This window comes from Podarcis filfolensis, assembly GCF_964270895.1.
Source record: "Podarcis filfolensis genome assembly, chromosome: Z".
NCBI lineage: Eukaryota > Metazoa > Chordata > Lepidosauria > Squamata > Lacertidae > Podarcis > Podarcis filfolensis.
Window position 1 is genome coordinate 31,674,445 of NC_139617.1, and position 27,888 is coordinate 31,702,332.

At 46.3% G+C, this 27,888-nt stretch overlaps 2 protein-coding genes across 5 annotated transcripts in view; both read right to left on the minus strand.

Moving 5' to 3' along the window:
- NACC2 (NACC family member 2) overlaps positions 1–26,837 on the minus strand; it is a 63,523-nt gene extending 36,686 nt beyond the window's left edge. The window contains exon 1 of one of the 4 annotated variants that reach the window (XM_083596417.1): positions 24,481–26,837. The gene's annotated coding sequence lies outside the window, so the exon portion shown is untranslated. Of the gene's footprint in view, positions 1–9,247; positions 9,417–10,046; positions 10,154–24,456 lie in introns of those variants that run through there. The other 3 variants (XM_083596414.1, XM_083596416.1, XM_083596418.1) reach the window with 3 other exon arrangements.
- Positions 20,688–24,603, minus strand: TMEM250 (transmembrane protein 250). Its single transcript, XM_083596636.1, has 3 exons — positions 24,457–24,603; positions 22,634–22,691; positions 20,688–21,298 (listed from the first exon to the last, which is right to left on the minus strand). The coding sequence occupies exon 3, from the start codon at positions 21,155–21,157 to the stop codon at positions 20,738–20,740; it is 420 nt and encodes a 139-aa protein (XP_083452762.1). The 5' UTR covers positions 21,158–21,298; positions 22,634–22,691; positions 24,457–24,603; the 3' UTR covers positions 20,688–20,737.
- Positions 26,838–27,888: the final 1,051 nt, after the last annotated feature.

Genomic DNA, 27,888 nt, shown 5'->3' on the forward strand with positions numbered 1-27,888 from the left:
GGCAGTAAACTAACTCTGCCAATTCTGCAGAGCTGCCTCCCCCATGGAGTCACAGACCGAGAGTTCGAAGGGATCAGAAAGGCCATCTATTTCAACCCCTTGCAATGTTAGGTATCTGGAAAGAGGCAAGAATGAATTGGGCCACTGAGGGGGAGGCAGATTGCAGCCCCTTCAGGAAGCCCCACAGCCCAAGTAGAGAATTATACCTGGAGGGAGCAGGCAGGGGGGTCAGAGAGACAAGTGACTACAGCCCTGGGAGCAGGAGGGAGAAGCAAAAGGCTTGTCAAGAACCCTGACAAACCCTGAACAATCAGTTGTCATTTCTCCAGAGTGCCAGGAAAAGCCTGGAAAGTTTAGTCAAAACATTCTCCATAGTAATTTGCACTATAAAAGAAAACATTTATGTAAGGAGAAAACTGAGCGGAGAAAAATATCCCTTCTTGCGACTGTGTTTGAATTAAAACCTCCTGCTCCTCTAATTCATGATGCCACACAAACATCTTATAAGGAAGAGGATATCTTCAGAGCCATTTGTTTAGCAGATTCCATTCTATGGGCACAGGGGGGTAAAGGGGAGGGAGAAGGGGGAGCACTAATTAATGCATTAATAAAAACAAGTATTGTGGGAGGAAGAAGGTGATTGAGTTGGTGATGGCCTGGGCTTTCATTCAAGCTCAGAAATATCAGGGGAAGTCATGGGGAGACAAATCTGCCATTTATGACAGTTTTCCATCTCTCACAAAACAGAGTCCTATTTTGGACACCACTCCTAGGAGGCCCCTTGAGCCCCTTACATCTGACACACATACTCCACTGCCCCTGTTTTGTCTGAAATGGCCCTCAGCCAGCCTTGGCATTTCTCTGAACTGTGCTATTGTAGGTTCTGGGAAAACAAAGCTTGAAGCAAAAGAAGCGTCAGCTTCGGCCTTGGGCCTCCTGCACTGGGGAAGCTGTTATGCTGACTGGATGCATGCAGTGGCGTAGCGTGGGGGGTGCAGGGGGGGCCGGCCGCACTGGGCGCAACATCTGGGGGTTAGGGGGCGCAAATCCACGGGTTAGGGGGCGCAAATTACTTGCCTTGCCCCGGGTGCTGACAACCCACGCTACACCACTGGATGCATGTGCCACTGTTTTAAACTGAGGGCATATATATGTATATACACACACAAGCAACAAAAATTTAGACTGTTTTTATATACGCAACTTTTCAACTGTTTCCTAAAAGCTTTTGCTATCCTGCACATCTCTTCAGAATGCTTTTCCACCTGGCCTAGGAGGGTGGGGTCCCAACTGACTCCAGCTGCTAAAGCTGAGGCTGTGGTGTTTTCGGGGAGTTTGTTGCAGGGTGTGTGTGCTGCTGTTGGGTTTTTTGTATCCTTGTTATACATCTTATGATTTATATGAAAATTGTTCCATTTTTGTTGTATATTTTTAATGTTTCATTAAAACATTATTCCAGCTCACATGGAATGCCAAACTCAGAAAAGACAATTTCCTGAAGGGTCATTGTGCCATTCTGTTGCAGAAAACAGCAAAAAGTCTTCTCGCATCATAAGGACCACCAGTTTCTTATGATGTGAGATCTGCTGGCATCTCGGACAAAAGAGGCTGGCTGATTCCATCAGAGATTTTTGAGCCCCCTGTGTCTAGTGGCCCCTTCCCCAAATTATGTATGGGGCTTTGTGAGATAGTACAGTGGGCTCCCTCGGCCAATAAAGCGAGATGAGCGCCGCAACCCCAGAGTCGGTCACGACTGCACCTAATGGTCAGGGGTCCCTTTACCTTTTACAGTGGTACCTCTGGATGTGAACGGGATCTGTTCCGGAGCCCTGTTCGCATCCTGAAGTGAACGCAATCCGCGTCTGCACGTGTCGTGATTTGCCACTTCTGCACATGCGTGTGACGTCATTTTGAGCGCCTGCGCATGCGTGAGCAGCGAAACCTGGAAGTAACGTGCTCCATTACTTCCAGGTCGCTGTGGAGCGCAACCCGAAAATGCTTAACCCGAAGCTACTTCAACCCAAGGTATGACTGTAATATCTGCTTCAAGAGAGGTTTGAGCAATAACCACTAAATGGCTGCACAGTTGTCATGAGATCTTCACCAATGCAAAGAACAGATGGATCAGTTTGTTTCCTTCACTATTTGAGAAAGAGGGAATTTATAAAATCAGGAGCAGCAAAGGCTGCGGCCAAATTCACTGGCATTCTTGGATTGCTGTTTCAGATGTTGTCATTCTACATCCATAAAACAGTTTTGGGAACGTCTCCCTGCACGTGGCTGGCAGCTGGAGACACAATTTTGGGGTTAAGTGGGATAACAATTTAAATACTGTACATAAAAATAAAAATAAAGGAACTCAAACATCCAAGCAAGTTATTCAAAGGCAATCCCAAGAGTCCAAGATGTCAATCAGATCTGGAAGACCGTATATTTCAGGCAAAAATGCAACTTCCAAAGACAAACCAGCAGTGGTGGGAGGGGGGAATCTCCTTCCCTGCTGGCAGCTTACGCCTCCCCCTTGCAGATCCCAATTGCTAACTCTGGGAGTTGTTGGACCTGGTGCTTAGACAGAGGCACTTGGTGTGTCTTCCCACTGGCCCTGCAGAAGGGAGAGCTGCTAATGAGATTGGGGCAAAGTGTAAGGCACTTCGGTGGGCAGCCAGCCTGTGGCAGCACCAATGCATCCTGAGAGCCAGTACTGCCACCTGTAAGAGCAGGACTGAGTGGGAGGTGGCAGGCAGGTGTCCCTTGGGGACCAACTGGACCCAGGCTTGTTGCCTTGAAGTCCCCCACTTCCCAAATGTGTGTGTCTGTGTTCCCATTTCAGGATAACTGACTCAGCAGGGGGTCAGTGGAGAATAAAAATTGTGCAGTTAAGATGAGACGGGGAGGAAGAGAAGATGGTCCAAGATGCTTGAGCAGCTTCAGAAGTCAGAAATGCAGGCAGCATTAACATTTTAATTGTTATGCATCTTTTTAATCTTCCTTCACACTAATGATTTTACAGTCTTCAAAAAAACAACAAGAGGAAAACTGCTGAGAACAAAAGAACCCCTCCAACGTTTAACAGAATTTAAGTCCATAATGAGAACTGAAACAAGCCTAGTAATCTATGGTGCATTAAAAACAGAAAACGTTTCTGCAAGCATCAGGAAATTCAAATTTAGGGTTGCAACCTTAACTCTGCTCTCTTGCAGAGATGCATTAAAACTGGGCATCAAAGTGCTTCCAGATATGAAGATTCTGGAAAAGGCAACACTTCAGAAGATCAAGTATGCTGTAAGTGGAGGACTATGGCCAAGTGGGGGTGGGGTAGGATCCTATTCAACTATGGAGCTCACTGGGTGATTTCAAGGCCAGTCATTGCCTCTCAGGCTGGCCTACCCACAAGCTTGCTGGGAAGGAAAATATGGGGAGAAACGCTGCACCCCTTGTAGACATGCAAACATGGCAGGTAGGCAGAAGACTCCTCTGTCCACCTAGGGATATTTGGGAAGGCATCATATTGGGGGCACTGCTGGTGAACAGGTGGGCAGGAGGATAAAAAATGCAAAAGCAAGCAAGGGCATTGCTGCTCTGCAAAGAGGCTCCTTTGCTTTATTATTACTTCAGACATTAAGCTGTATGCCGTGTACTTATTTTCAGCAAAAGAGCAATTTACACACCCAAAAGGAAATGCTCCATTTGTCCCACATGCTAATTCTACAACAAGGTGCAAGATTTAGGAGAGGGGCTGAAATATCTTCCAATCCCCAGCTTTCCCCCCCTTGCTTTTTTCTTTTTTCTTTCATAACCAGGTGCAGGGCTACAGTTAAAGCATGTCATGAACCTGGGTGGCAACCAGGCAGACCATGAAGCAAAACAGTGGCTGAATCCTTGCAAAGCTCACAAAGCAGATTCCATGCTATGATCCCTAGAAGAGTTTCATGTTATTTTGGTGGGGCAGGTTTTGAGAACACAAAACCAGGCCCAAAGAGCCTTGTGTGATTTCACTGACTACTGTGAGTCCCAGAAACCACACCACTCTCTCCTATCCCCGCCAACACAAAAGGGTTTGTGTGTTCTTTTTCAGTCCTTTTCACAGGCACCAAGCAAGAAGTAATCCAGCTTCTTTCTTAAGAAAGCATAAAGAGGGGACCCTGGTATCTCTGTGCCCAGAGCAAGTAGACTATGCCTGTGTGTATGTGCAGAGTGCTAAACACAGCCACTGCAAAGCTACCATTCTGCAGGTTGCAGCTCCCATCCCTTACCCTGAAAAAGTCCATTTAGACATTCACTGGAGCAAACTGTCCCTGAAATCCCTGGAGATCTGGCCTCTGCACCAGTGTTAGAAACTCAGATATATAAACTAGGCGCCAAACAACTCCTTAAACCAGGGTTATAGACACCAAAACAGAATGTCTAGTTGCCATGTTGGGGCCAGACGGCTTGAAACTTCTATTTTTCAATACGGCTTTTTGTTCCTGAAATTCATTCTGATTGTGCAGATAAAATATCACTGATAGAATTCTACAGGATTAGTTGTTAATGTGTGAAAACAGGCAAGATCGAAGGATCCCCAGGCATGCACCTCCAGATGGTGGAGATGTAAGCCATCTTGGCGCCTGGGCATCTTCACTTGGTCACCTGGCACCTGGTGAATTTTGAACACTGCTCTGCCCTCCTCGATGACTCTCTTCATGAGGCAGAGAAGGAAGAGGAAGATGAAGAGGAGGAGCCTGCCTCTCCTCTCAATTCATGGGGCTCTTGACAGGTGGGACAGGATGAAATTTTCAGAAGACTTCATTCTGTGACCCAAAAGCAAATTAATAATAATAATTATTATTAAATAAATAATGGCAAGACTAATAATACTGGAGGAGTATTATTTATGCATTTTATTGAAAAGCTTCAAACCCTTTGGATGAAGCAGAAAATATGCATGAATAAATAAAAGGCAGGCTGACCTAGAAAAGGCACTGCTCAGATTTCTCCCTCCTTCAGAAATTTCTCTTCCATGGCAAACTTAAATGGCTGAAGTAAATGTGTGCATTGAAAAAGGGGTGGGGGGACTTGATAAGGATCTGTGAGCTTCCAGGACTTATGGGTTTTGAGACCAGGGAGATAAGAAACACAAGAGTAATTGCTTCACTGTTTGGAGATGGAGCTTTCAGGCTCCCCCTGAATGCCAAAGGCAGCTGCTCCTAGCCCTGCAGCAACCTGGATCACAGCTGTACTAAGCCTCAGGATCATGTTTTATATGGGCAGCTCTTACTTCCATCCCGCTTTGCAGGCAGTGAGCCATGTGCTCAAGAGGTGAAAGGTCACTTGTTTGTGGTCTTGCCTAGGAAGGCCTGGCCCCAACTTTGGGCCAAATCACAGGTCCCAACAAACATCAGGGAACAACAGTTCCAAGAGTGGAGGCAGTTTTCCCCCTGACAAGCAAGCCAGGTCATGGAACAAAACATTACACATGATTTACCGTATTTACTCAAATGTAATGCACACCTTTTTTTGGCCAAACTAAGTCTTGAAAATTAGGGTGCACATTAGGTTTGATGGCGCATTTACATTCACCACAAATACTTCTTTGGTTTCAAGGTTTTGAAAATGGAGGTGCATTGTGCATTAGATTCGCATAAATACAGTAATCACTATGAAGAATCTTCCCAAGGTATATATTTTTGTGACTTCCCTTTGAATCATTAAACAAAATGAAGATGAAGATGATGATGAAGAAGAAGACAGCCTTGGCTAATGAATCACAGTTCCCAGCAAATGAGCACTGGCAAATGACACAGTGAAATATGCCTGCAGCAAGGGAGAAACATATTTTGCAAATGATCTCATTGGAAAGAAAAACCTGGGCTGGCCTTGGATTTGCTACAAAAAAATTGGCACAGAGATTATCAAAAGCCTTGTCACTAGGATGTAATGGCAGGTCAGATGGGGAAGGAAAGGACCCTGGGAGGTTTGTGCTCTCTTGTTAGCTGGCTGAACAATCACTCTCTCAGTTACTAATCATGTTTTAATTTTCATATTTGAAATCGCTTCATTCAAGTCTTGTTAGACAAGCCCCCCTAAAACAGGAGATAAACTGGGTTGTCAAGATCGAGCCCCACAGAAAAAAGAGTCAACTCACAACAAGGAAAATGTTAAGCCAGCAATTTGCACAAGATGCTCTCAGCTGGCCTCAGAGGCACCAGCAGAGTTTAAGAGAGGAATTAGCAAAAATGTACAATTCTCTCTGCAGCCATCTGCTGTTGCATAGAACTTAAACAAGGCAAGGGAAGAAGTAATAACAAGAGGTACAAGCCACTGGTTGGAGGGAAGAGCACAGCCCTTCATTTCCTTCACTGCCTCCCATCGCTGCCTCCTTTTATTCCCCATATTTTGTGGTGTCTGTCAGCACCAAGTGCTGCTTAAGGCTGCCGTTGATGACTGCCCCAAAGTCTCAACTGGAGCAGACCTGAGCCACTAGCTCTTGACTGGGTGGAGCACCAGAATGTAAATGATGCTCCTTCTAGCACCTCCACATTTCTACCACTAGATAAGTGGGGCCAAGCATACTTCATAGGATCACGTCTGCCACTGGGCCCCGTTAAGGCCTCCAAGATCCACCTGGAGAGGACTGCTATTTAAGGTTATGATAGGAGAGTCAGGGCACACAGCAGGGGTTCTGAAGCTACACCCATCCATTGTGAAGGCTGAGCACCTGCAAAAAATGGTGCAGGTCTTTGCTCTTTAACTTCATCTGGCTTCTGATGACTTTGGGTTAGGGAACAAAGGAGTGAACAAATGCACCAGAGTGGGATCTCTTCCAGTAGTACCACCAGCACCACCCTCGCCCTGTTGCACAGGTATCATTTTCCTCACATCTGAAACTGCGAGCAATACCCCAAAGCTACCCCTCCAACTTTTTATTTTTGGAAAAAACAATTTTATTGGTTTCTAAACAAATACAAATACAATAACCATTAAATGCTTATCCAGCAGTACAACTTCATTTTCCCCAGAGACCACACAACAGCTGGAGCCTAAAGATTTAGAAGCAAAGCCCACAGAACAAAGAAACATATTTGGATGGCAAGCTTGGACACAAATCTAAAGCCAAAAGCCCAGGAAAACCTCACATCCAAACAGCCCCCAGGGAAGGAATCACTACCCTCTCTTTCCTTCAGAGCTAACAGTAAATATTTCTATATGACTATGTTGAAAGTAATAAAAGTGAGAGTTGTCATGCTTGGGAAAACTCTCCTCACTCTACACTTTACAAACATTACTACAATTTGGCAAAATTTCTGCTTTAAAAGCCTTTAAAGTGAAATTTGAAGTGTACCTTTATTTGAAGCTTTGCATAACACTTCATGACCCTAATGGAGACCTACCATAAGTCCATAAAAACTATAAACTTGTGCCAGAAAACTCCACATTGTTCCTGAAACCAACAATTCAGGGCTCAGGGGTGTCTCCTCTGTACAGGTTGAGGCCAGGTATGTTTGTTAAGGACTTTGGGAAATTGGTAAAATCATCCTATAAACACAAACTGTGAATGCTGTGAAAATCACAAGAGTCAGGCCCAGAAACTGCATGACAGGAAAATATTTCGCTCAGGCAGCAGAATACTAATTCATAGGAGCAGCTTTGACAGGAAAAGAACAGCCATAAATTCCACTCTGTTTACCAAATTCAACTTCAACTGCTCTTTAATATTTCAGTTAGCAAAAGGTAAGAGCGTGTACCAGCTCATCAATTCCTCATGTCACAAGACCAACCCTGGGCATGCAGCCAGGGCATCAATCCGCACAGCCCTGCAAAATGCCTCCCAAAGAGGAGGAAACACACAAGTCAGTCTCCCAATTAACGGAGCAGCATGTAATGGATCCACGTCATTTTTAAGTGCTTCTGTACTTTGCTGCCGCAGCACAGAGACTCACGTACTGGAGTACAGTGCCCCCCTCCTCCTTTTCACAGAAGCTGAACCATTTGGAGGAGTCCTGGGGCACCAAATGCATTTTTAACCACAGCATGCTCAGGAACACACCAGCGCTGGGAAAGGCACTTATCTGGCTTGGAATCCAAGAAAACACACAAACACACACACGTCTGCTGAGGTAAGGAAGTGTATTCTTGATCAACTGGGACAATACACAACACTATCAAATTCTAATAGCTCTCCTTCTGCCCTTCCTAAACAAACTTCCACATGTGCCACACCATCTTCTCAGATGGTGCACCACTGCTCCTAAACTAAAATCAGGTATTCATTAAAACAAAATAGCCTTAAGAAATTCTGAGAAGTCCTTTTCCCATGAGGCATCTACATTGACCATAGGGGAGCAGAATCACACCTGCTGGTCAGTCAGGCCGCCCATTGGCAAATTTTGAGGAAGCCACTTCCATCCAAGGGTGTAAAGAGATTTGGAGAGAAAGACTAAGAAATGAAAAAACAACATATTTCTACTCCAATTGTCAAATTATTTCCAATAAAGAAACCAATCTTTTAAAACTGTGCAACACAGGCAAATTCTTCCCGAACACCAAGGTTACTTTTCTTGAAAAGCACCAGTGTCTGTCTACCAGTTGCCCCATCTCCTCTCTAGTCCACCTCCAACAACACACCAGTTCCTTACACTGAGAATGTTTCTATCTGTATATCTTTGAAACTAAGAACATGCACAGACCCCTCTGCAAAGTCCTCAAATGTCTTGCCCTTGAGGGTGCATTTGCCAGGTGTGTCCTGGCAACACCTGCCAAAATCCTCCTTCTTCTCTAAAAGCATTTAAAGTGCAAGGTCCATCAAAATGCTGAGGTAAGAAATATCCAAGCAGCTCACCACAGTGAAGGAGGAGGAGGAAGTGTGTGTGTGTGTGTGTGTGTGTAATACACTAGCCCTCTGGCTCTTTCTAGCCTTTGGAAACTGACACCATCCTGCCCTGCAAAGTGACAGCCAATAAGCCATTTTTTGCTTGCTGACCATCTCTTGCACCCATTATCCAGCTGCTCTGGTAATTTGATTAACACACTGAGCTAATTGTATTCAAAGAAGAATCTACCAGGCATAACCCTCCAAAGAATTCTTACAGGGGGGAGGGGGGCATGCACAGGTGAAGAGAAGCAGAACAGAACTCCTGAACCAATGAGGACCACTTCCCTCACCCCAGAAAGGGATGCAACAGGTATGGAGGGCTGCTCCTTCTGCCTGCGTCCTCCTTCTTCCAGCAAAGAAAAGGACTGAGGGATGGTCTCCAAGAGGAACACTTACCAGTTGTGGGCTGTCTGGGGCCGCTTGTCCTTTCAGGGGTCCTGAGACAGGGGGTGCTGCTCTCCCTTCCCAGACTTTGACACTGAACTGGCAAGGAGGTGCTCAGCTGGCAGAGCAGGCAGGTGAAGGTGTCAGGGAAAGGAGTCCTAAATTGCCCCCCATCCCCCCTACAAAAAGAGAAGGGAATTTGCGGTGCCTCTCTTCAAAGAGCAGGTGTGGAGGGGCGCAAAAGCAGGGGCGAGATAGAAGGCGACTGTCGGGGAGGTGGGGAAGCAGGTGCTGCTGCGCTCCAACTCCCAGCAGCCTCCGCGACCAGGGGAGAGGGCGGGAGAAGCAGCACCTGGACAACCAGCACTCAGGTGTCCCCACCCCGCACCCCAGGCTACGCCCTCTCCGTAATGGGGCACGAAAGCCCCCAGCCTCCAGAGTCCCCCACGCGAGCAGCAGCCTGGCTCCCAGCAGACACAGTCGTCCTGGACCACTTTGGGAAAAGGACAAGCCGTGCTCGAGTTTGGGTCCCCCCCTTGCAGATTTCCCTTCATATGGGGGAATGCGAAGAGGAAATCAGCTGTGTCGCTGGGGAATCTCTACTATCCTGTCCTGTCCTCTTCTAGGGCGTGGGGAAGACTCGGGTGACATAAGAGGGGGCGCAGGGCAGTGCCGGGGAGGTTGGCAGCTGACGCCCGCTCCCCACTCGGTGCGCGAGAGCAAGCGGGGTTGAAGCGGGGGGGGGGAGAGAGAGAGAGACCCCCTTCCCCCCCCTCCTGGGGAAAGGTAAGACTGGAGGCGAACGGCTTACCTGTGGGGCCAGCGGCGGGGCCCTCCTCCCCCTCCTCCTCCTTTCCTTCCTTCTTCCCCTCCGGCAGCTCCTCCCGGCTGGAGGCAGGAAGTGATCGTGGAGGAGGGGTGGGGGAAAGGCAGGCGCGGCGGGGGGGCGCCCAGCCCTCTACCCGCTCAGCCCCACAACACTGACGGGGGCGGGTGGGAGGCGGCACACACCCAGTGTTAGTTACTGGGGGAGGGGGGGCTCCCCGCCCCGGCCATAGAAGAGAAAGGGGTTTTAAAACTGCCTGAACATAGAGGGGTGAGGGGGATATCCTAGCTAGAAAGACCTCAAGGAGTTACCAACCTAATAAGAAGAAGAATATGCACCCATTGCTAGTACTACTCAGAGTAGAGCCAGATCCCAGATTAATTAAGAGCCACATTTTCATGCAGAGTACAACTTTTAAAACCAAACTTAACAGTTGCTTTATCTCCATCATCTTAAAACCTTATGACCCTCTAGAAATTAATAAAGTGAGTTATTTAATCCACACTCACCGCCTAACTTACCTCACAGGGTTGTTGTGAGGATAAAATGGAGGATTGGGGAAAAGTGTATAGGCACCCTTGAGCACCTTTATTTATTAATTAAAATGTTAACATACTGATGTGTCATGGAAATATATGGATTTACAACAATATAAAACCATAAAGTAAAATAAAAATAATAAAAGCTGAAGAATTTCTTTGGAGAAAAGGTGGAATAGAAAAGCAATAAATAAATAACTACCATCACCACTCTGTCAAAGGAAAGTGCTTACTTGGCATTAAAAAGATAGCAAGATTTGCACCAGGAAGGCCTCCTATGACCACCATCACCCATCTTTTGCTTCCAAATCAGAGGAGGAAGAGGCAGCAATTGTAACCCCCCAAAAAATTGTTTTGCCCCTTTTCTGCCTCTGGGTAGTCCCCTGCCCCATCCAGGCAGCCTCCAGGGGTGGTCACTTGGGCATAGGGCCAGAAATGAGAAAAGCAGACATGCACATGGTAATTTACTGTATTTTTCTGTATACAGTGGTATCTCGGGTTACAAACACCTCCAGTTACAAACACTTCGGGTTACAGACTCTGCTAACTTGGAAATAGTACCTTGGGTCAAGAACTTTGCCCTAGGATGAGAACAGAAATCGTGCGGCGGCAGCGGGAGGCTCCATTAGCTAAAATGGTACCTCAGGTTAAGAATGGTTTCAGGTTGAGAACGGACCTCCGGAACGAATTAAGTTCATAACCAGAGGTACCACTGTATAAGACTAAGTTTTTGTACCAAAAAAAGGTTTAAAATTGGGGCTCGTTTTATACACAGGTAGTGCTGAGAGGTGTTTTCTTAATTTGGAGTCCCCAAAAACGGGGCATCTTATACATGGGGGCGTCTTATACACGGAAAAATACGGTACATGGCTTGATATAAATTCAGAAATAATTACGTTACGATCAGATAAATGTTGGTGATGTGGATTAAATAAAGCAGACTATATACACATTTTTGGAATTATTCTCAAATAGAAATACTCTAGAAATCTGATCAGGCTAATAATATATGTGATATATTAGGATATCATAAACCCTTAGAACCTAAAATATTTCTGATTGGTTATCTAAAATATGTTATTTCAGAAAGTGATGAATAAATAGTGTTTAAACTTTTAACTACTGCTAAGAACATAATAGCTAAAAATGGGGAGGGTCACACTTATCTCCCACTATGTCTGAATGGACTGAGAAAACCTGGTTCATATAACTAAGCTAATTTATCAAAAAAAAGGATACATGCAAACCAGCCTAACAGGTTCTTGGGGAAATAGGCATTTTTTGTAATGTTTTAGAACAGTAAGTTCAAGCATCATGTACAACTTATGCTGCTTTCAGCTTTCCATTACAGGATTTATTTATGCTCCTTAGCTTTGGTTTATTTTATTAATTAAATCAAATAGAAGATGAAGAATAAAAATGACTGGAATGTAAATAGAAAGACAATGAACTGTGTGGCCCACTAGCTCAGCCTGGTGCTGCTAACTATGGAAAAGCAGCTTCAGTTCTAATGACAATGAAATGTGGAGCATGGATCTAGTGCTGGTTTTGCTTCAAGAATTGTACAGATCAGCCCCTCTGAAAGGTCTTCCTCAGGAGAGGATGCCTCCAAGCGCCTCTTTGCTCAATTTCCACAGTGTAGGCATTTCGGCATTTCAAGCTACTTGCCATGCTAGAGGATTTTTAAAAAATAATAATGTGATGCTTCAAAAACTGCTAAAGGATGAGGAATTTCATTAACACCTAGCATTTAGAGAAACAGTGTGGAGTCACAATAATATACTGTAAAATTATATTTTTAAAAGATTTTGTATTTACGTGTAGAGAGAGCATGCCCTAGATTCACATTGACAAGGTACCTAAATGTACTTTACACGTGCAGGGGGGCATTTTAATTATAAACACAGCAACGTTTGGGTCCTGGTGGATCCAGGGCAGATCTCCAGATGCATTTGGATTACTATTTGGTCCTCCAATGATAAGACTGTCTGCTGCCTTGACCTGGAGCTTCTTCAGACTCTCAATTTCTTTATACTTAACAAGCCTCCAATCTGTAATTAAGCACCCTGACACATCCCAAAACATTTCATGCAATGGGTGCCAAAAAATGAAGAAAACAACACTTGAGGTGGGCTCCCAATCAACAGCAGGAGTCATACATGGAGTGCAAATACAGTGGTACCTCTGGTTACGTGCTTAATTCATTCTGGAGGTCTGTTCTTAACCTGAAATTGTTCTTAACCTGAAGCACCACTTAAGCTAATGGGGCCTCCTGCCGCTGCCGTGCCGCCGCCGTGTGATTTCTGTTCTCATCCTGAAGCAAAGTTCTTAACCCGAGGTTCTATTTCTGGGTTAGCGGAGTCTGTAACCTGAAGCGTATGCAACCCGAGGTACCACTGTATAGCATTCAAAAAATGGGGAAGGAGAAGAGGCCCCATTACTGGGTGGGGAGGGGCAAAGTAGACAATTAAGAAGTAGGCCTTGGCCATTGAAGCCAACTGCAGCCAAAGACTGCTGTGCTATGCTCTCTCCTCAGTAGAAAGACAGTCCTCTGAAGACAGCTCTCAGCTCTGCATGGTCTCAGGAAGATAGAGTCACAGACCATCAACACACACACAGCATATGGCCTTATTACAAGGTTATCATATTACTTTAAAACACCAGAATGTTAACCAGAGCATCAGCCCTCAACTACAAACAGTGAAGCCAAAATCTATCTATCTCTCTCCTCTTCCTTGTAGATTTCCCCTATAGCAATCAATATACATTGGAATTTGCAATGCCAATTGGGTTTTGGTTTTTTTAACAGAATGCTTGATTGTAGCTCAGAGTGACATCATTGCTGGTGCAGGGATTGATTCCTCAACCCCACCTGAATATTCACACAGCATTTCAGCCAGAAGCAGCATTAATATTCCAAGGAGGAACGGATGAAATGTACACTCTAGTTTAATGAATGACTGTAAATATATATCTGATTGATGGCATGACAGGAAATATTTCAGAAGGCATCCATATTTCAAGTCTGATGCTATTATTACAAACAAAAGGGGGGAAGCAGAGGTAGGCAGGTAGTCTATGTCACAAAAAGAACAAACAAAATTAAGGAAGAAAGAAAAGGAAAAGGCGGAAAACTAATTGGGGGGGGGAGCCAAAGCTTTTGCATTTCTTATTGGCTCAGGTATAGATATTGGTACTAATACTGAATGAGCAATTCTTTCCCCTCCCCCCACCTCATTAACTTGCACCCAAAGTATGATGCCCAACTCCAACAAGCCATTTTAAGTATCTGGGTTTTCCAGCTCTTGCCCCAAAGTTTGATAATAGTCTTTCATCCTGCTGAAAGAAGTGTGTTTCCGAGGATGATGTTGGAATGCCCCCCCAAAGCAAATCTAGTCCACCCCACCCACCCCCTTGGCATCCCTGATGGGTGGCCATGTAACCTCTGCTAAAGAAACTTTCGACTAAGAACAGTCCACCACCTTCCAATGTCACTTTTTTCACTATCAAACAGCTCCTGCCATTAGAAGAGAACATCTCAAAATCTTTCAAATAATTGATGCTGTCTGTCTATTATCTGGCCTTGGAGCAAAAGCAGCAGTGGTTCTTCCTGTGTAGCCTTCATCCAAGGTCTGGTACTCAAAGGTATACTATGCCACAACATGGAGGTTCCCGACCCCAAACCCAAAACTACAACTAATGGCAAAATCCATGTAGGATAGGTCTACTTTGAGGTGGGTTAGGGCTGATGGGAGTTGTAGTCTAAAATTATCAGAGGACACTGGGTTGTGGATTAAGCCAATACAGTCAGAGTGAAGGGAGTACAGTCTCTCAGCCTGGACTTTTACTGTCAGGGCATATCAGTCTTCCCTAGTAAGCATACCACCTAACCCCACCCAGCTGCTTAAAGCCATTCTCTCCCTGGGTAGAGGGAGGGCTCCAATGCCCAGGAGAGGGCAGGCAAAATGTTTGGCTGGGCACGACCCACAGGTCCTGAGGCCAAACAACAGCAATAAGGGAGCCAGGAACAAAGAGGCACTCTAAACTGGGCAAAGAGCAGCCCCAGCCACCCAGCACAGAGCCTGGCGCTGCTCCAGGAGAGCTGAACAACAGCCGCCTCCACCGCCAACAGAGTCTGCTCTTACTGCTGCATCTTCAGCCTCACTGCAGCAAATGCTGTACAAACATTCTGAGCTGGTGCCAGCCCCCTCCTTGCCCCCACAGATCATGTGCTGCCAGCAGAACAGGAGAGCCTCAAGGTCATCAAAACATCAACCCAAACTGGAAAAGGGCCCAAAGTGCAGCACCAGGAAACTTAGAAGCCGCCTTGGAAGGCAGGATATAAATAGATGCAATGAATAAAGCAAATCATCTTTTTGCCTGCTGGCCTCTGGGACAAAGCCCAGAAGAGTCACCTCCCACAGACCTATCAACTCTGTGCAATGAAAAATTGTTATCATAATTTATTATTTATATGCCGCCTTTTAGGCGCTGCATTGTGGAACATCTTTAGGAAAAGGTTAATAATAATATTAATAATAATAATAATTTATTTCTTCCCCAGCCGCCCTGGGCGGCTTCCAACAGAAGGTTAAAAATACATTAAAACATCAGTCGTTAAAAACTTCCCTAAACAGGGCTGCTTTCACATGTCTTCTAAATGTCATATAGTTGTTTATTTCTTTGACATCTGATGGGAGGGCATTCCACAGGGCGGACCCCACTACCAAGAAGGCCCTCCACCTGGTTCCCTGTAACTTCGCTTCCTGCAGTGAGGAAATTGTCAGAAGGCCCTCGGCGCTGGACCTCAGTGTCCGGGTTGGACAATGCAGGTGGAGACGCTCCTTCAGGTATACAGGACCGACGCTGTTTAGGGCTTTAAAGGTCAGCACCAACACTTTGAATTGTGCTCGGAAATGTACTGAGAGCCAGTACAGATCTCTCAGGACTGGTGTTACATGGTCTCGGCAGCCACTCCAAGTCACCAGTCTAGCTGCTGCATTCTGGATTAATTGCAGTTTCCGAGTCACCTTCAAAGGCAGCTCCACATAGAGCACATTGCAGTAGTCCAAGCAGGAGATAACTAGAGCATGCACCACTCTGGCGAGACAGTCTGTGGGCAGGTATGGTCTCAGCCAGCATACCAGATGGAGCTGGTAGACAGCTGCCCTGGACACAGAACTGACCTGCGCCTCCATGGACAGCTGTGAGTCCAAAATGACTCCCAGGCTGCGCACCTGGTCCTTCAGGGGCACAGCTGCCCCATTCAGGACCAGGGAGTCCCCCACCCCTGCCCACTTCCTGTCCCCCAAAAACAGTACTTCTATCTTGTCAGGATTCAACCTCAATCTGTTAGCCGCCATCCATCCTCCAACCGCCTCCAGACACTCACACAGGACCTTCACCGCCTTCACTAGTTCTGATTTGAAAGAGATGTAGAGCTGGGTATCCTCTGCATACTGATGAACACCCAGCCCAAACCCCCTGATGATCTCTCCCAGCGGCTTCATATAGATGTTGAAAAGTATGGGGGAAAGGACAGAACCCTGAGGCACCCCACAAGTGAGAGCCCAGGGGTCTGAACACTCATCCTCCACACCACTTTCTGGACATGGCCCAAGAGGAAGAAGCGGAACCACTGTATAACAGTGCCCCCAACTCCTAGTTTCCCCCAAGGTGGTCCAGAAGGATGCCATGATTGATGGTATCCAGCAGAACTAGGAAGCAGCTCTCACCTTTGTCCCTAGCCCGCTGGAGATCATTGACCAGAGCGTCCAAGGCAGTTTCAGTCCCATGATGAGGTCTGAATCCCGACTGGAAGGGATCCAAATGGTCTGCATCCTCCAGGCATGCTCAGAGTTGTTCAGCAACCACCCGCTCAATCACCTTGCCCAAGAATGGAAGATTTGAGACTGGATAATAGTTGGCCATATTGGGGGGTCGAAATATTTTTTTTAAGAAGCAGTTTAATGACCACCTCTTTCAGCAGGTCTGGGAAGGCTCCCTCACAGAGGGAAGCATTCACCGCCCCACAGAGCCCATTGCCCAGCCCTTCCCGGGTTGCTTTTATTAGCCAGGATGGAGTAAACCCTACACAAATCTGAAGTGGAGTCCCTAAGGTGGCTGGATGGTGCCTTGTATGCCTCCTTTGGGCAACTCCTGCTTGACATGGGGGGAGGGAGGAGAATACCTCCTTCCCAGATCCAAGTTCAGCAGCCAACCAATGCTGTGAGTGAGAAGAACTGACCCCAAAGGGTCCCCAGAGACCCCCACTGGCATTTCCCTTGGCCTATAACAATGTGGGGATCCTCTGGCCACACCCTTCTAAGAAGGATGAGTTTATAGCACAGATTTTGCTCTCTAGCACTGAGTTTATTCTTAATGCTTCAAGACTCATTTTGTATATTTGATGTGTTTAATATTTACTGCCAGCTGCCCAGAGAATGTTTTGGGGTTGGGTAGCCTAAAAATATTCTCTAAATATATATATGTATATCAGCTGAGACATTTGGGACGGCAAGCCACGCATACGCACACACAGAGCCTTTGCATCTGTGTAGCTAATCTGGCTACTGCAGAAGTTGAGGGAGAACTAGTCACAGGTTGGAAAGAATATGGCTAAGCCATTAATAAGGCAAATTCTTGAGGAGGCCGCCTAAGTTGAACAAGGGAGAGAAAGTGGAGGTACGGGAGAGCTGGGGAGCATCTGTAACCCTGCAGGTGTTGCTGGACTGCAACTCCCAGGAGTCTGCTGGGCTGCCAATGGTCAGAGATGATGAGAATGGGAGTTGGAATCCAGGGGCTTTGAGAGTCCTGCCCCTTCTCCAGCTCAGCAGGAAACAGGCAGGGAGAAGGGTAGGATAATGTCTCCTAGAGCGTAATCCAGATTGCCCTCCCAGCTATTAACAGGGTCTTTCTTGTTTAAAATAAACCAATTGGTTAGGAATTTGTGCGGACACACAAAAACCCAAAACCAAACACTCATCCATGTGGCCCCTTTTATCTGGCCTATCTCAAGATTTCAGGGAACACATTTCTAGGAACAGAAAATCAGTGCTCAGTTTCTTTCTGACCCCACCTGGCCTTAATTTGTTTCTTCTTGGACGTCGCAGCACAGTATGGCATTTGCATAACTTGAATTATGGTGCTGCAGCTACAGCATAGAAAGGGCAAAGCAGCAGGGTGGGGGTGAAGGGCATGGATGTGTCACAGGACAGGGACTGGGGCCAAGGAAAGGCCTCAGGAGATGGCTGGAGTCCAGTCTCTGTGTTGGACACTTTAATGAGCCGCTCCTTATTACAATGTGTTCTGATTCACAACAACAGAAATAACCTCTCAATAAAAGGGATTCCAGAAAAATGAGCTGGAGGGAAACCAGCATCCAAAGTGCAAAAGTTTACTCTCCACTCCTCTTGGCCCCTCAGCTATGACCTCAAGACCCCCAGCAGCTATATTCCCTATATCACGCATCCCACACCACAGAAAAGCTTCCTCTCCCTGGTTACAATGGTCCTGGGCCTGCAAGATCTACCGATACAAACAACACCCTCCTCCTTCTAAAAAAAATTTAAAAATCCTTAATTGTAGCCTGGATTAAAACTGCCATGTAACTATATCAAGGTAGACCCCAGACACGGAATAAAACAAAGAGAAATTAATTCAAAGCAATACGATTTGTGGCAATAATTTTATCCGTAGGTCGTTTTCTGTGCAGAATCTTTTGCTTTGGTGCAAGAGAAAGAGAGAGAAAGCAAAGTCACAGGGTTGGCACACGAAGAAATGAAAGGAGATCTTTATTCTCCTTCCCACTCACACCCTGTCCAAGAACTACAGAAACTCTTTGACCAAGCAAAAGACAGAAGCAAAACACTTCAGAACAGACAAAAGGAAGGACTTCTTCACATGGCACATAGTTACAACTCTGGAACTCGCTTCCACAGGAGGCAGTGACATCCACCAAGGGCAGATGCTGAAAGAGATGGCAAAGGCCCAGGATTCTGGAACTGAAACCCAGTGACAAATCACATCCCAGGAGGTGAAACATGTCTTTCTCACTTTCCTTTTCCAAAATAAAATGGGCTCCATGTTCTTGGCCCACCCAGATGCCCCAGGGAGCTGGCAAACCAGCATTTGGAATCTGCCATCCCTGCCTGGCATCCTGCTGCACATAAATGACTTTCAGACAGCAACACTGGCAGACCCACCACTGGGGAAAGCCGGTCCATTTGAAACTATGACTGGAAGCAAAGGCTAGCCCAAAATATGACCAAAGTCCAAGGCATGGGCAGCAGGAAGCTGAGCAGGAGATGAAGCCCCTCACCCCCCAAAAAAAACAACTCACAAGGCAGAGATTCCTTCCACAACTCTTTCCTCCAAGAGAAGTCCATGTTCCCAGAGGCTCTTCCACCACCTTTCCTCCACCTTTTTGCTGCTTAAATGGAATACCAAGGAAAAGCTCTCTCTTCCTCCTCCCTCTCCCTCTCCGGACCTGCAGAAGTTTCTTCTAGTCTTCTCCAGGACTCTGAGTCAGTGGATCACTCTGCAAATGCAAAACTGGTTCCTGCTGCAGAATGGAGGCACACACAGCCCAACACTGGCAAAAACACACACTTCAGAGTGCTTCCCATACTTTATACCAAGAACCCTGTGAGGTAGGCAAGTACTACACCAGTGTTGTAGGGGGCCGAGGCTAGCCTAAGGCTGCTTGGCAACCCATGGCAGAGACAAGAGCTGAACCTGGGAGACCCTTGTTGGTATCTCCACCATTCGCCTACCTTGGCTACACTAGCCCTGTCCATCTTCAGCTTTAATCTGGAAATCATTGTAACCCTGAAAGGAACTGGGGGTGGCTAATGTGAGAGGAAATCTCAGAACGAGGGGCAAGAATGCATCAATCCACATGCTCTTAGCTTTGTGGAATTCTCTTCCTCTGGAAGGGAAGCAGGACCCAACACCGTTCAGTTTCCAATGTTTGTCAAAAATGTTTTTCCCACCAAGCTTTCCCAAATTGGTCACTTATATTTTTGTGCCTTTTAATTCTTGTTGGCTTCACATTTTTCATTGTTTTGAGATTTGTATTATGTTTTATATTATATTTTTTGTACACCAGTGGAATTTATAAATTCTGAAATAAAATAGATAAATGATAGTTCTGAAACAAACAGTTCCTCAGAGTTCTGTATTTTACATCCCTCAGCCAAGATACAGGGATGGAAGTGCACAACTGTCCGTATACAGGATATGTTTTTTCAATAGTCTGAGCAAAAGAACTCTGCAGTGGAATGGCAACAGGCCGTTGAGATCCTGAGGGGCTGCCCTGAGAATGGCATTGGGGGCAGCAAGCACACAACACATCCCTGCCTCCAAGAGCAAACTCAGGAAAGACTGAAGAACAGCCACTGAGCAACAGGAGGAAAGAGCCCCCGAAAGTTCGCAGAAGTACATCAAATACTTTTTAAGAAAGAATGAGGATTCAGCATGCTTAGTGGCCACCTAATTTTTAGTGCTAGTTGGAAAAGAAAACAAGGGGAGGATGGAACGGAGTACCCTGGAGGTTATCTTGGCTGGTCCCTGTTAAGAGGCAGGAATGGACTGCAACAATTTGTTGCAGGGCCCACTTAAATACCATTAGATTCCAAAAGACATGGATGGATCTAAAAGAGATTAGACAAATTCATGAAGGACAAGGCTGCTAACCATGATGGCTATACTCTGCCTCCACAGTTGGGGGCAGCAACGCTTCCAAATACCATTTTCTGGAAACCACAGGAGGGGAGAGGGCTCTTGTGCTTGAATGCTTGTGGGCTTCCCAATGAGGCATCTGGCTGGTCACTGTGAGGGCAGGACACTGGACTAGATGGGCCATTGGCCACATATGCCAGGTGCTTATGGAAAAAAATGAAGCAGATAAAAATACGATTTGTTTTCCACATATTACCAACCAAGGGCAATGAAGAATTAGAAATGAATTTCCAAGTCAACTTCCAATCCTTACTTCTAAGCGAGTACCCATTAATTTATAAACCTCAGCAGCAGGACAAAGTGAGGGAGAAGAGGACGCATTCACACATACAAGACCTAACCCAAGTTAGAGTCCAACATGCCTCCTTGACCGACATGCACTGGTTTTTTATTTATTCACATATCCACAAAGACCATGAAGCACCAGCCCAGCCCCCCCACCAGCAGCATGGTGACATGGATGCCATAGATGAGCAGTTCGTTGAAGAGGCTAAAGTCCACACGCCTCCTTCCCAGCAACAGCAGGAAGATGGTGAGTTTGTACTGGAAACGGAGAAAGACTCGGATGCTGAGGTACTGGAGGCAAAACAAGACTGACAGCACCACCCACAGGATGGAGGTAAACAGGCTGCAGCTGAAGTACAGCAAGAAACGGATGAAGCCGTACATCCACCGGGACTTCAGGTAGATGTCAAAGTTGTTGTACTTGGTGCGCACCAAGTGGGTGGTCCTGACCGGCCCACATGCAGAGTGCAGGCATGTTGTGTGGGGGCCATGGAAAGAGCGGACCCGCCGCGGGATGGGGATGACAGGCATCAGGCACCACCCCACCTTCTACAGAGCCAGAGAGCAGGGATTGCTTGGGAGGACCCAGGCAGCATCCATGAAGGTGAAGGTGGAGATGGAGGGGAAGACCGGCGACCCAGGAGCACAAGCACTTGCCGGGATGGAGGCTGCCTGCAGGAAGGAACAGAAGGAGAGTCAGGTTGAGAAAAAACCTGAGAGGGCAAGGAGGACCATGGGGAGGGCTGGAAGACTGGCTCCAAACCAGGGCCCATCTGCACCCATGCTGGCCAAAAGGCTGCTTCCCAGACAGCAGCCAAAAGCAGAGTCACCCAGAGCCACCTGCCACACAGTGCAAACTATAGCTTGCTCCCACAGGAGGCCAACCTGGATGAATTATAAAGACAAGACAAAGTCATGAAGGAGGACAAGGCTATCAATGGCTACTGGTCACAAGGGCAATGTTCTCCCTCTGCTGTCAGAGGCAGTATGCCTCTGAGTACCAGTTGCTGGGAATTGCAAGTGGGAAGAGCGCTGTTGCACTCAAGTTCTGCTTGCAGGTTTCTCTTTGGGGCATCTGGTTGGCCACTATGAGAGTATGATGCTGGATTAGATGGACCACCTTTGGTCTGATTGTGCAGGCCGCTCTTATAAGTAAAGTCAACCTGGCCTGGCCCATGAATGCTCCAAAACATTTCCAGATTTTAACTGATCAACTCACTCTAAGATTTTCCTAGCCAATCGCCAAGCCTGGAAAATTACTAATGGAACAAGTGCAAGAGAACAACTATTGGTGGGAAGTCTATGGAGATCTTAATACATTAGGAAGAGAATCGCAGATGAACAGCTTACGCAAAATTCTCACACCATATAAGTAGGTTAAAAACTGACGGATGGTGAATCCCAAACCATTGGCTGAGTTGCTGCAAAGTCAAAAAAAAATCAGCAACTAGACTAGAATGTCATCAATAAAATGCCAAAAAACAGTTTAGCTTTGGTAAGGAAGTAGGTTGGTTTGGATGATGGAAAGCCAGGGAGTGTATGACCAGAAAGAGCTCTATCCGGGTGATAAAAAAAGGGAAGGTGGACAGACAGGCTGGTCAAGAACCTGGATGGTTTCTTCTGTAATAGGAGAATTCTAAAAGGCCATTTTACATATGACATTTTGTCACAGGCACAGGGAAAAGCCCACATACAATACACCACCACGTATGTAAAATGTACATTCATTTGCATCTGGAAGGACCCTTTCAGAGAGGCTACCTGTAACATTTCCCCTGCATCTGTCATGTTTTAAACACACAGTAGTACTTCAAGCTATGAGGCTTTTTATGAGAGGGTTTTTTTTAAGCCCATGGCTTCACTGCTACACCAGGGGATGTTTGAGGGCTTGATTTTGTGATCAATCAATCCTGCCTAACACCCCTGCAACAAATCCCACCCACTAGATCTCCAGATAGCTGATGAGAGCACAGAGGATTCATCACAGAAGACACGTTTAATACTCACTATCCACACTGCAGCAATGAGTCCAGACCACTGCCTACTTGCCATGCACAGCTCCAATCTGACAACAGTGAAAGGAAAGTAACTGAAAAACGTTAACTATGAGACAAATTTGCCCAGACAATCACACAATGTTCCTAAACATTCTGACGCAACAAATACAAATACAAGATAAGAGCCCAGTCAGTGGTAGATTATGACTGCACTTCTCTCCTACAAAAGTATCCTTGCCTCCAAGGACACTGTAAAGTATCTGCATTTGACTCTTGACCCAAGAAAGGGAAAAGGAATTATTCCTCTGCTGAGCCAAGGGAACCTTCTTAGTTTATTAAAAATCACTGAAATAGCATCTTTGTTCTTAAAGCATAGGGTATCCTGTCTTCCAGATACCACAGCTGAGCACAACAATTTCTTAAACTACTTTGCCTCCACAGCATAGCCCCTACCTGCCACTTACAATATGAAACACAGTCATCAATTTAAAATCTCTGCTTATACCTTATATGTGGAGATGAACAAGATGTGGATTTGGGGAGCTTATTATCATCATGCTCGATGACCTCTCATGAAGGTCACTAACCCTCTTTTGCCACTTGCACACTACAGCTTCAGATCAAGAATCCAGCTCAGATTTCCCACTCATGCAAGCTGTGATTTATTCCGCACAAGTAAATCCCAGGAAGCAAATATGACCTCTACTCAAGTGGCATGTCTGAATATAAACAATTAATGCACAAATGAGTGAATCTTGTCTGCATCTTATTTCTCACTAAGCAACTTTTCTGCTATGATGTAGCAATTTCTTTCACTCAGGTGTGGGTTTATTGATAAGCAGCGCTTTTCACCTAGAGAAAAAAGTGCTGGTACTCACCATGAAGTTTTTACAGTAAATGCCACACTTTTAACCAATGCTTTTCTTCTAGGAAAAAAGGTGCTGGTACTGCATACCTTTGAGTACCCCCAGGGGAAAAAAGCACCGTCTATTTCTACAAATTTGACCAAACTGTGGGAGGCAGTGGAAGACAGGAGTGCCTGGCGTGCTCTGGTCCATGGGGTCACGAAGAGTCGGACACGACTAAATGACTAAACGACAACAACAAATTTCTACAAAGGTCTTCCATCTGAATTTACCGGAACAGTATAACATAAAAGATGTCTCTTGCTTCCCGTGACCAATACAGGGTCAGACCATTGATCCGTCTTGCCCACCCGCATGGACTGGCAGCAGTTCTCCAGGGCTTCAGGCAAGATTCCAGCCCTACCTGGAGGAGATGCTACCTGCAGACCACGCTCTACCACTAACCAAACCAGAGATGCTTCCTGCCACCCTCTGCAGGGCCTTCCTTAAGCCCGACATTCACAGGGGCGAACAAGGCAAAGGAGGAAAACTCAGCAACAGCAGGAGCATGGCTGGTGCTCTGGTGACCCCATGGACGGTGCGCTGGGAAGCTGTCCCACAGAGCAGCTCAGTCATCAGCAGTCGCCAGGCAGGGGCATTTTTTGCCGTGCAAAAGGCAGGCGGCCTCAATTCTTCCAGGCTGCCCAAAGGGCCGGTCATCCATTCACCCGTTTGTTTGGCTGCGTGGGGGTGAGGGGGGGGGAGAATGAGGCGCGGCAGGCAGAAGCCGGGCGAGCCCCAACGAATCCGCCCAGCCTACTCCGCAGGGCTGTTGTGGGGATTATAACTACGGGGAGGAGGGCACCGGGTCCACATGCAGCGCCCTGAACTCCCTCAAGGGGCTGAACCCCATCGCCGTCGGGACTTCCAGAAGCCCTTTGCCACTCCCAACCCTTCCAGGCATTATCGGGGCTCTCCCGCCTCACACCCGCGGGGCATTCCGTGGACTCACCGGGGACCAGAGGAGGCGGCGGAGACTATTCATGGCTAGGGAGGGACGGGAGGAAGGGACGGACGGACGGCGGCGGCACCACGACTGATCTGTCTCTCTCGTCCCCTCAGCTTTTCTGCCTTCCTTCCTTTGGGGCAGCGGCGAGGAAAGAGCCGCGCGGGCCGATGGCGTCATCGCAGGGCGCCAATCCGCCGCGGCCTCCAAGGCGGAAGTGCGAACCGGGAAGCGGTTACCTAGCAACGGAGAGGAAAGTCCAAGGCCTTGCTGTGGCCTTGGGCTACATTCAATGACATGCATTAAAGTGGCTTCATATTGCTTTAAGCCAGTCGTGGCTCTGCACCTCCCCCCCCATAAGAAAAGAATACTGGGAAATGTAGTTTGTGTAAGGTACTGGAGATGGATACGAGGCTCTACAGTTACAATTCCCGGAGTTCCTTGCGAAAAGGGATTGATTGCCAAACAACTCTGCAAACTGCAGCTCACAGATCCCAGGATTCATGGAGCGGGGGCGGGGAGGGGGGAGCCAGGGCTCTTTAAAGTGGTCTCTCAGCGCTTTCGGTGCATAGTGTGAACATACAATTGATTTACTTTCTCCTGCCTGGAAAGGAAAAGTTGGAAAAATGAAAGGCAGGATGGGGTCTCTAGCCTTCCAGCGGTTATGCTGATGGGAGCCACTGGGGTAAACAACATCTGGAGTGGCACAGATGCTCCTCACCCTTGTAAGCTCTCCTTTTTTCACCTTTTTCTCGATTTTTGCAACTAATCCCATCGATAACAACTCCCACATTGGGAAAATTCACTGCCCTGTCGATTGTTTAACTGTAGTAAAAGAAGCCCTTTTCTATAGGATTGGGAAATCAACCATTATTTTGTTATGCTGTTATCTGTGGCACTGGATTTTTATTTCCATCTCCCACATAAATTCAAAATAAAAAAAATCCTTCCAATAGCACATTAGAGACCAACTAAGTTAGTTATTTCCTGCCAACCTAGCAGTTCAAAAGCACGTCAAAGTGCAAGTAGATAAATAGGTACCGCTCTGGCGGGAAGGTAAACTGTGTTTCTGTGTGCTGCTACGGTTCACCAGAAGCGGCATAGTCATGCTGGCCACATGTCCTGGAAGCTGTACGCCGGCTCCCTTGGCCAATAAAGAGATGAGCGCTGCAGCCCCAGAGTCGGCCATGACTAGACCTAATGGTCAGGGGTCCCTTTACCTTTAAGTTTGTTATTGGTATGAGTTTTCGTGTGCATGCACACTTCTTCAAACACAAAGTTTGTTATTGGTATGCACACGAAAGCTCATACCAATAATAAACTTAGTTGGTCTCTAAGGTGCTACTGGAAGGATTTTTTTTATTTTGTTTCGACTACGGCAGACCAACATGGCTACCTACCTGTAACCACATAAATTCAGTTGCTGGTAATATGTGGCTTCCCACACTCCCCGGGATATTTTGCTTGTCCTGCAAATTTCCTGGGAACCACCCTAAGCCTGGCAAAAGCACTTGAGGAAGGTGCAGAGCAGGGCACTCAGGAGATACGGGGTGCTCTGGCATAGGCATGTGTGTCCTGGCAAGCGTGCCAAGGGTTAGATTGTTTGGCCCCAGGCCTGATATTCCCCACCCTGCTAGAGAAGTTAGTTTATTACTGAGTTTAATACATATGTATTAATATGTAGCCGTACATATGTACATAATGAAATAATTGAGACCAGGGCTGGCCCATGGCCATCTAGTAATAAATTGTCATGGTGGGCAAACACCCACTTCTGGAGCCAATCATCTGTATCAATGAAATTTTCTTTCCCTGCCATGAATGGATAACACACACACACCAACTGCTGCATTCTCGTGGCATGAAGTCATCACCAGGGAGGTTTTGGCCTGCATTCATGTGTGTAAAAAATGAAATGAAGGCTGTAATTAGCTCAAATAGTTACCTGAAATTGCTTTCGTATGTTCAAGGAACCTCTTCAAGCAGTATCCACCACACTGCAAAAAAATAATAATTGTGGATTATATATGGAATTACCTTTACTGAAGTTAATGCTGAATTTATATAAGCAGAAGTGCTGTGCTTTTTGCTACCTGTGACAAGGCAGCTGCCGTGCCCCCAGGGGTCGCTGGCAAGGGACAGGGTGTTTGATGGTCACCCGGGAAGACAAACACACACATTTGTTTGTCACTTGTTGCCATATAAATGCTAACTTGTACTTCTTTTCCAAACTTTTAATAAATTGTATGCATTCCTAAAGATTTATAGCACCGCTGAAGAGCTCCAAATATTATTTTCAATATATTTGTCACTTTGTCACTAGAACAACACTGAGGAGGCAAAAACCTGGTCTTCAAAATAAATTATAAATATATGCATCTTAAAAGAGTTTATTTTGGTCATTAATAGTTGATGGGGGACCCTCCTGTGCAGATTTAAAAGTTAAATTATGCAAAATCAAAATTAAACCTTATAATAGTTTATCAAACATGCATTAAACTGTCATGTTCAAATAAATCCTCTCAATTAAATCACTTCAGATTGTGATTGCATTTACTAATTTAATCAACAGTAAGAATAAACTGGATCACCAGGAGTGATGAATTACAAGAGGGTTCAACACTAAGAGGCAGAAGGGAAAGAGCAGGTGGGAACAACTTGCAGTGAGAAATGCTGGACAGCATAATGAGCAAACCTTTCCAAAAGGTGGCAGCTTAGCAGCAACAAAATCCACCCAGCTGGAATATTCATAAGAGCAGCATTGCTTAGCAAAGCAACCACAGAATAGCAGGAAAGGGGCTTCTGGACACCTGAGCCCAAGCTCAGGGGTGTGGTGGGAGAGGAGAGAGTGAACCTCTGATAACTCAGGATTTTGTCACCAGTTATGCCAACTCTACATCTTCAAAACAGGAACTCTAAATTTAATTGGGAGAGTAATACTTGAGAAGGGAGCATTTAACCCTTACCTCACTGCCATGGGCCTTAGGAAAAGGCAAACATCTCATGCACACCTATTTGCCACTTGGATGTGTGGGGAGGGGGAGGTTAGAGAGGAAGAATCCCCAGGGACAACCATCAGTCTCAATGATGTTTATGTGGTTTCCCGCTCCCTTTATTCTCACCACAGCCCTGTGAAGTAGGTTAGGCCAGGAGACGGTCAGTCCTACTCCAGTTGGTACAATGTGTGGGGAGGTACCAAACCAAATTACAAAACAACTGTCTAACCTGTAAAGTCAGAGGCAAAACAGAATCAGGCACAAGCAATCTCAGTCCGAAATATGATCCTGGAGCAGCAGCAGAAGACAGCAGTCCAGACACAGAGAGGATCTATTCTGAGCAAGGTCTAACAAAAGGCCCTCTTCCACCTACAGGGAGCTAGAAACTAATGGTGTTCTAGCAACTGGGGTGCTCAAA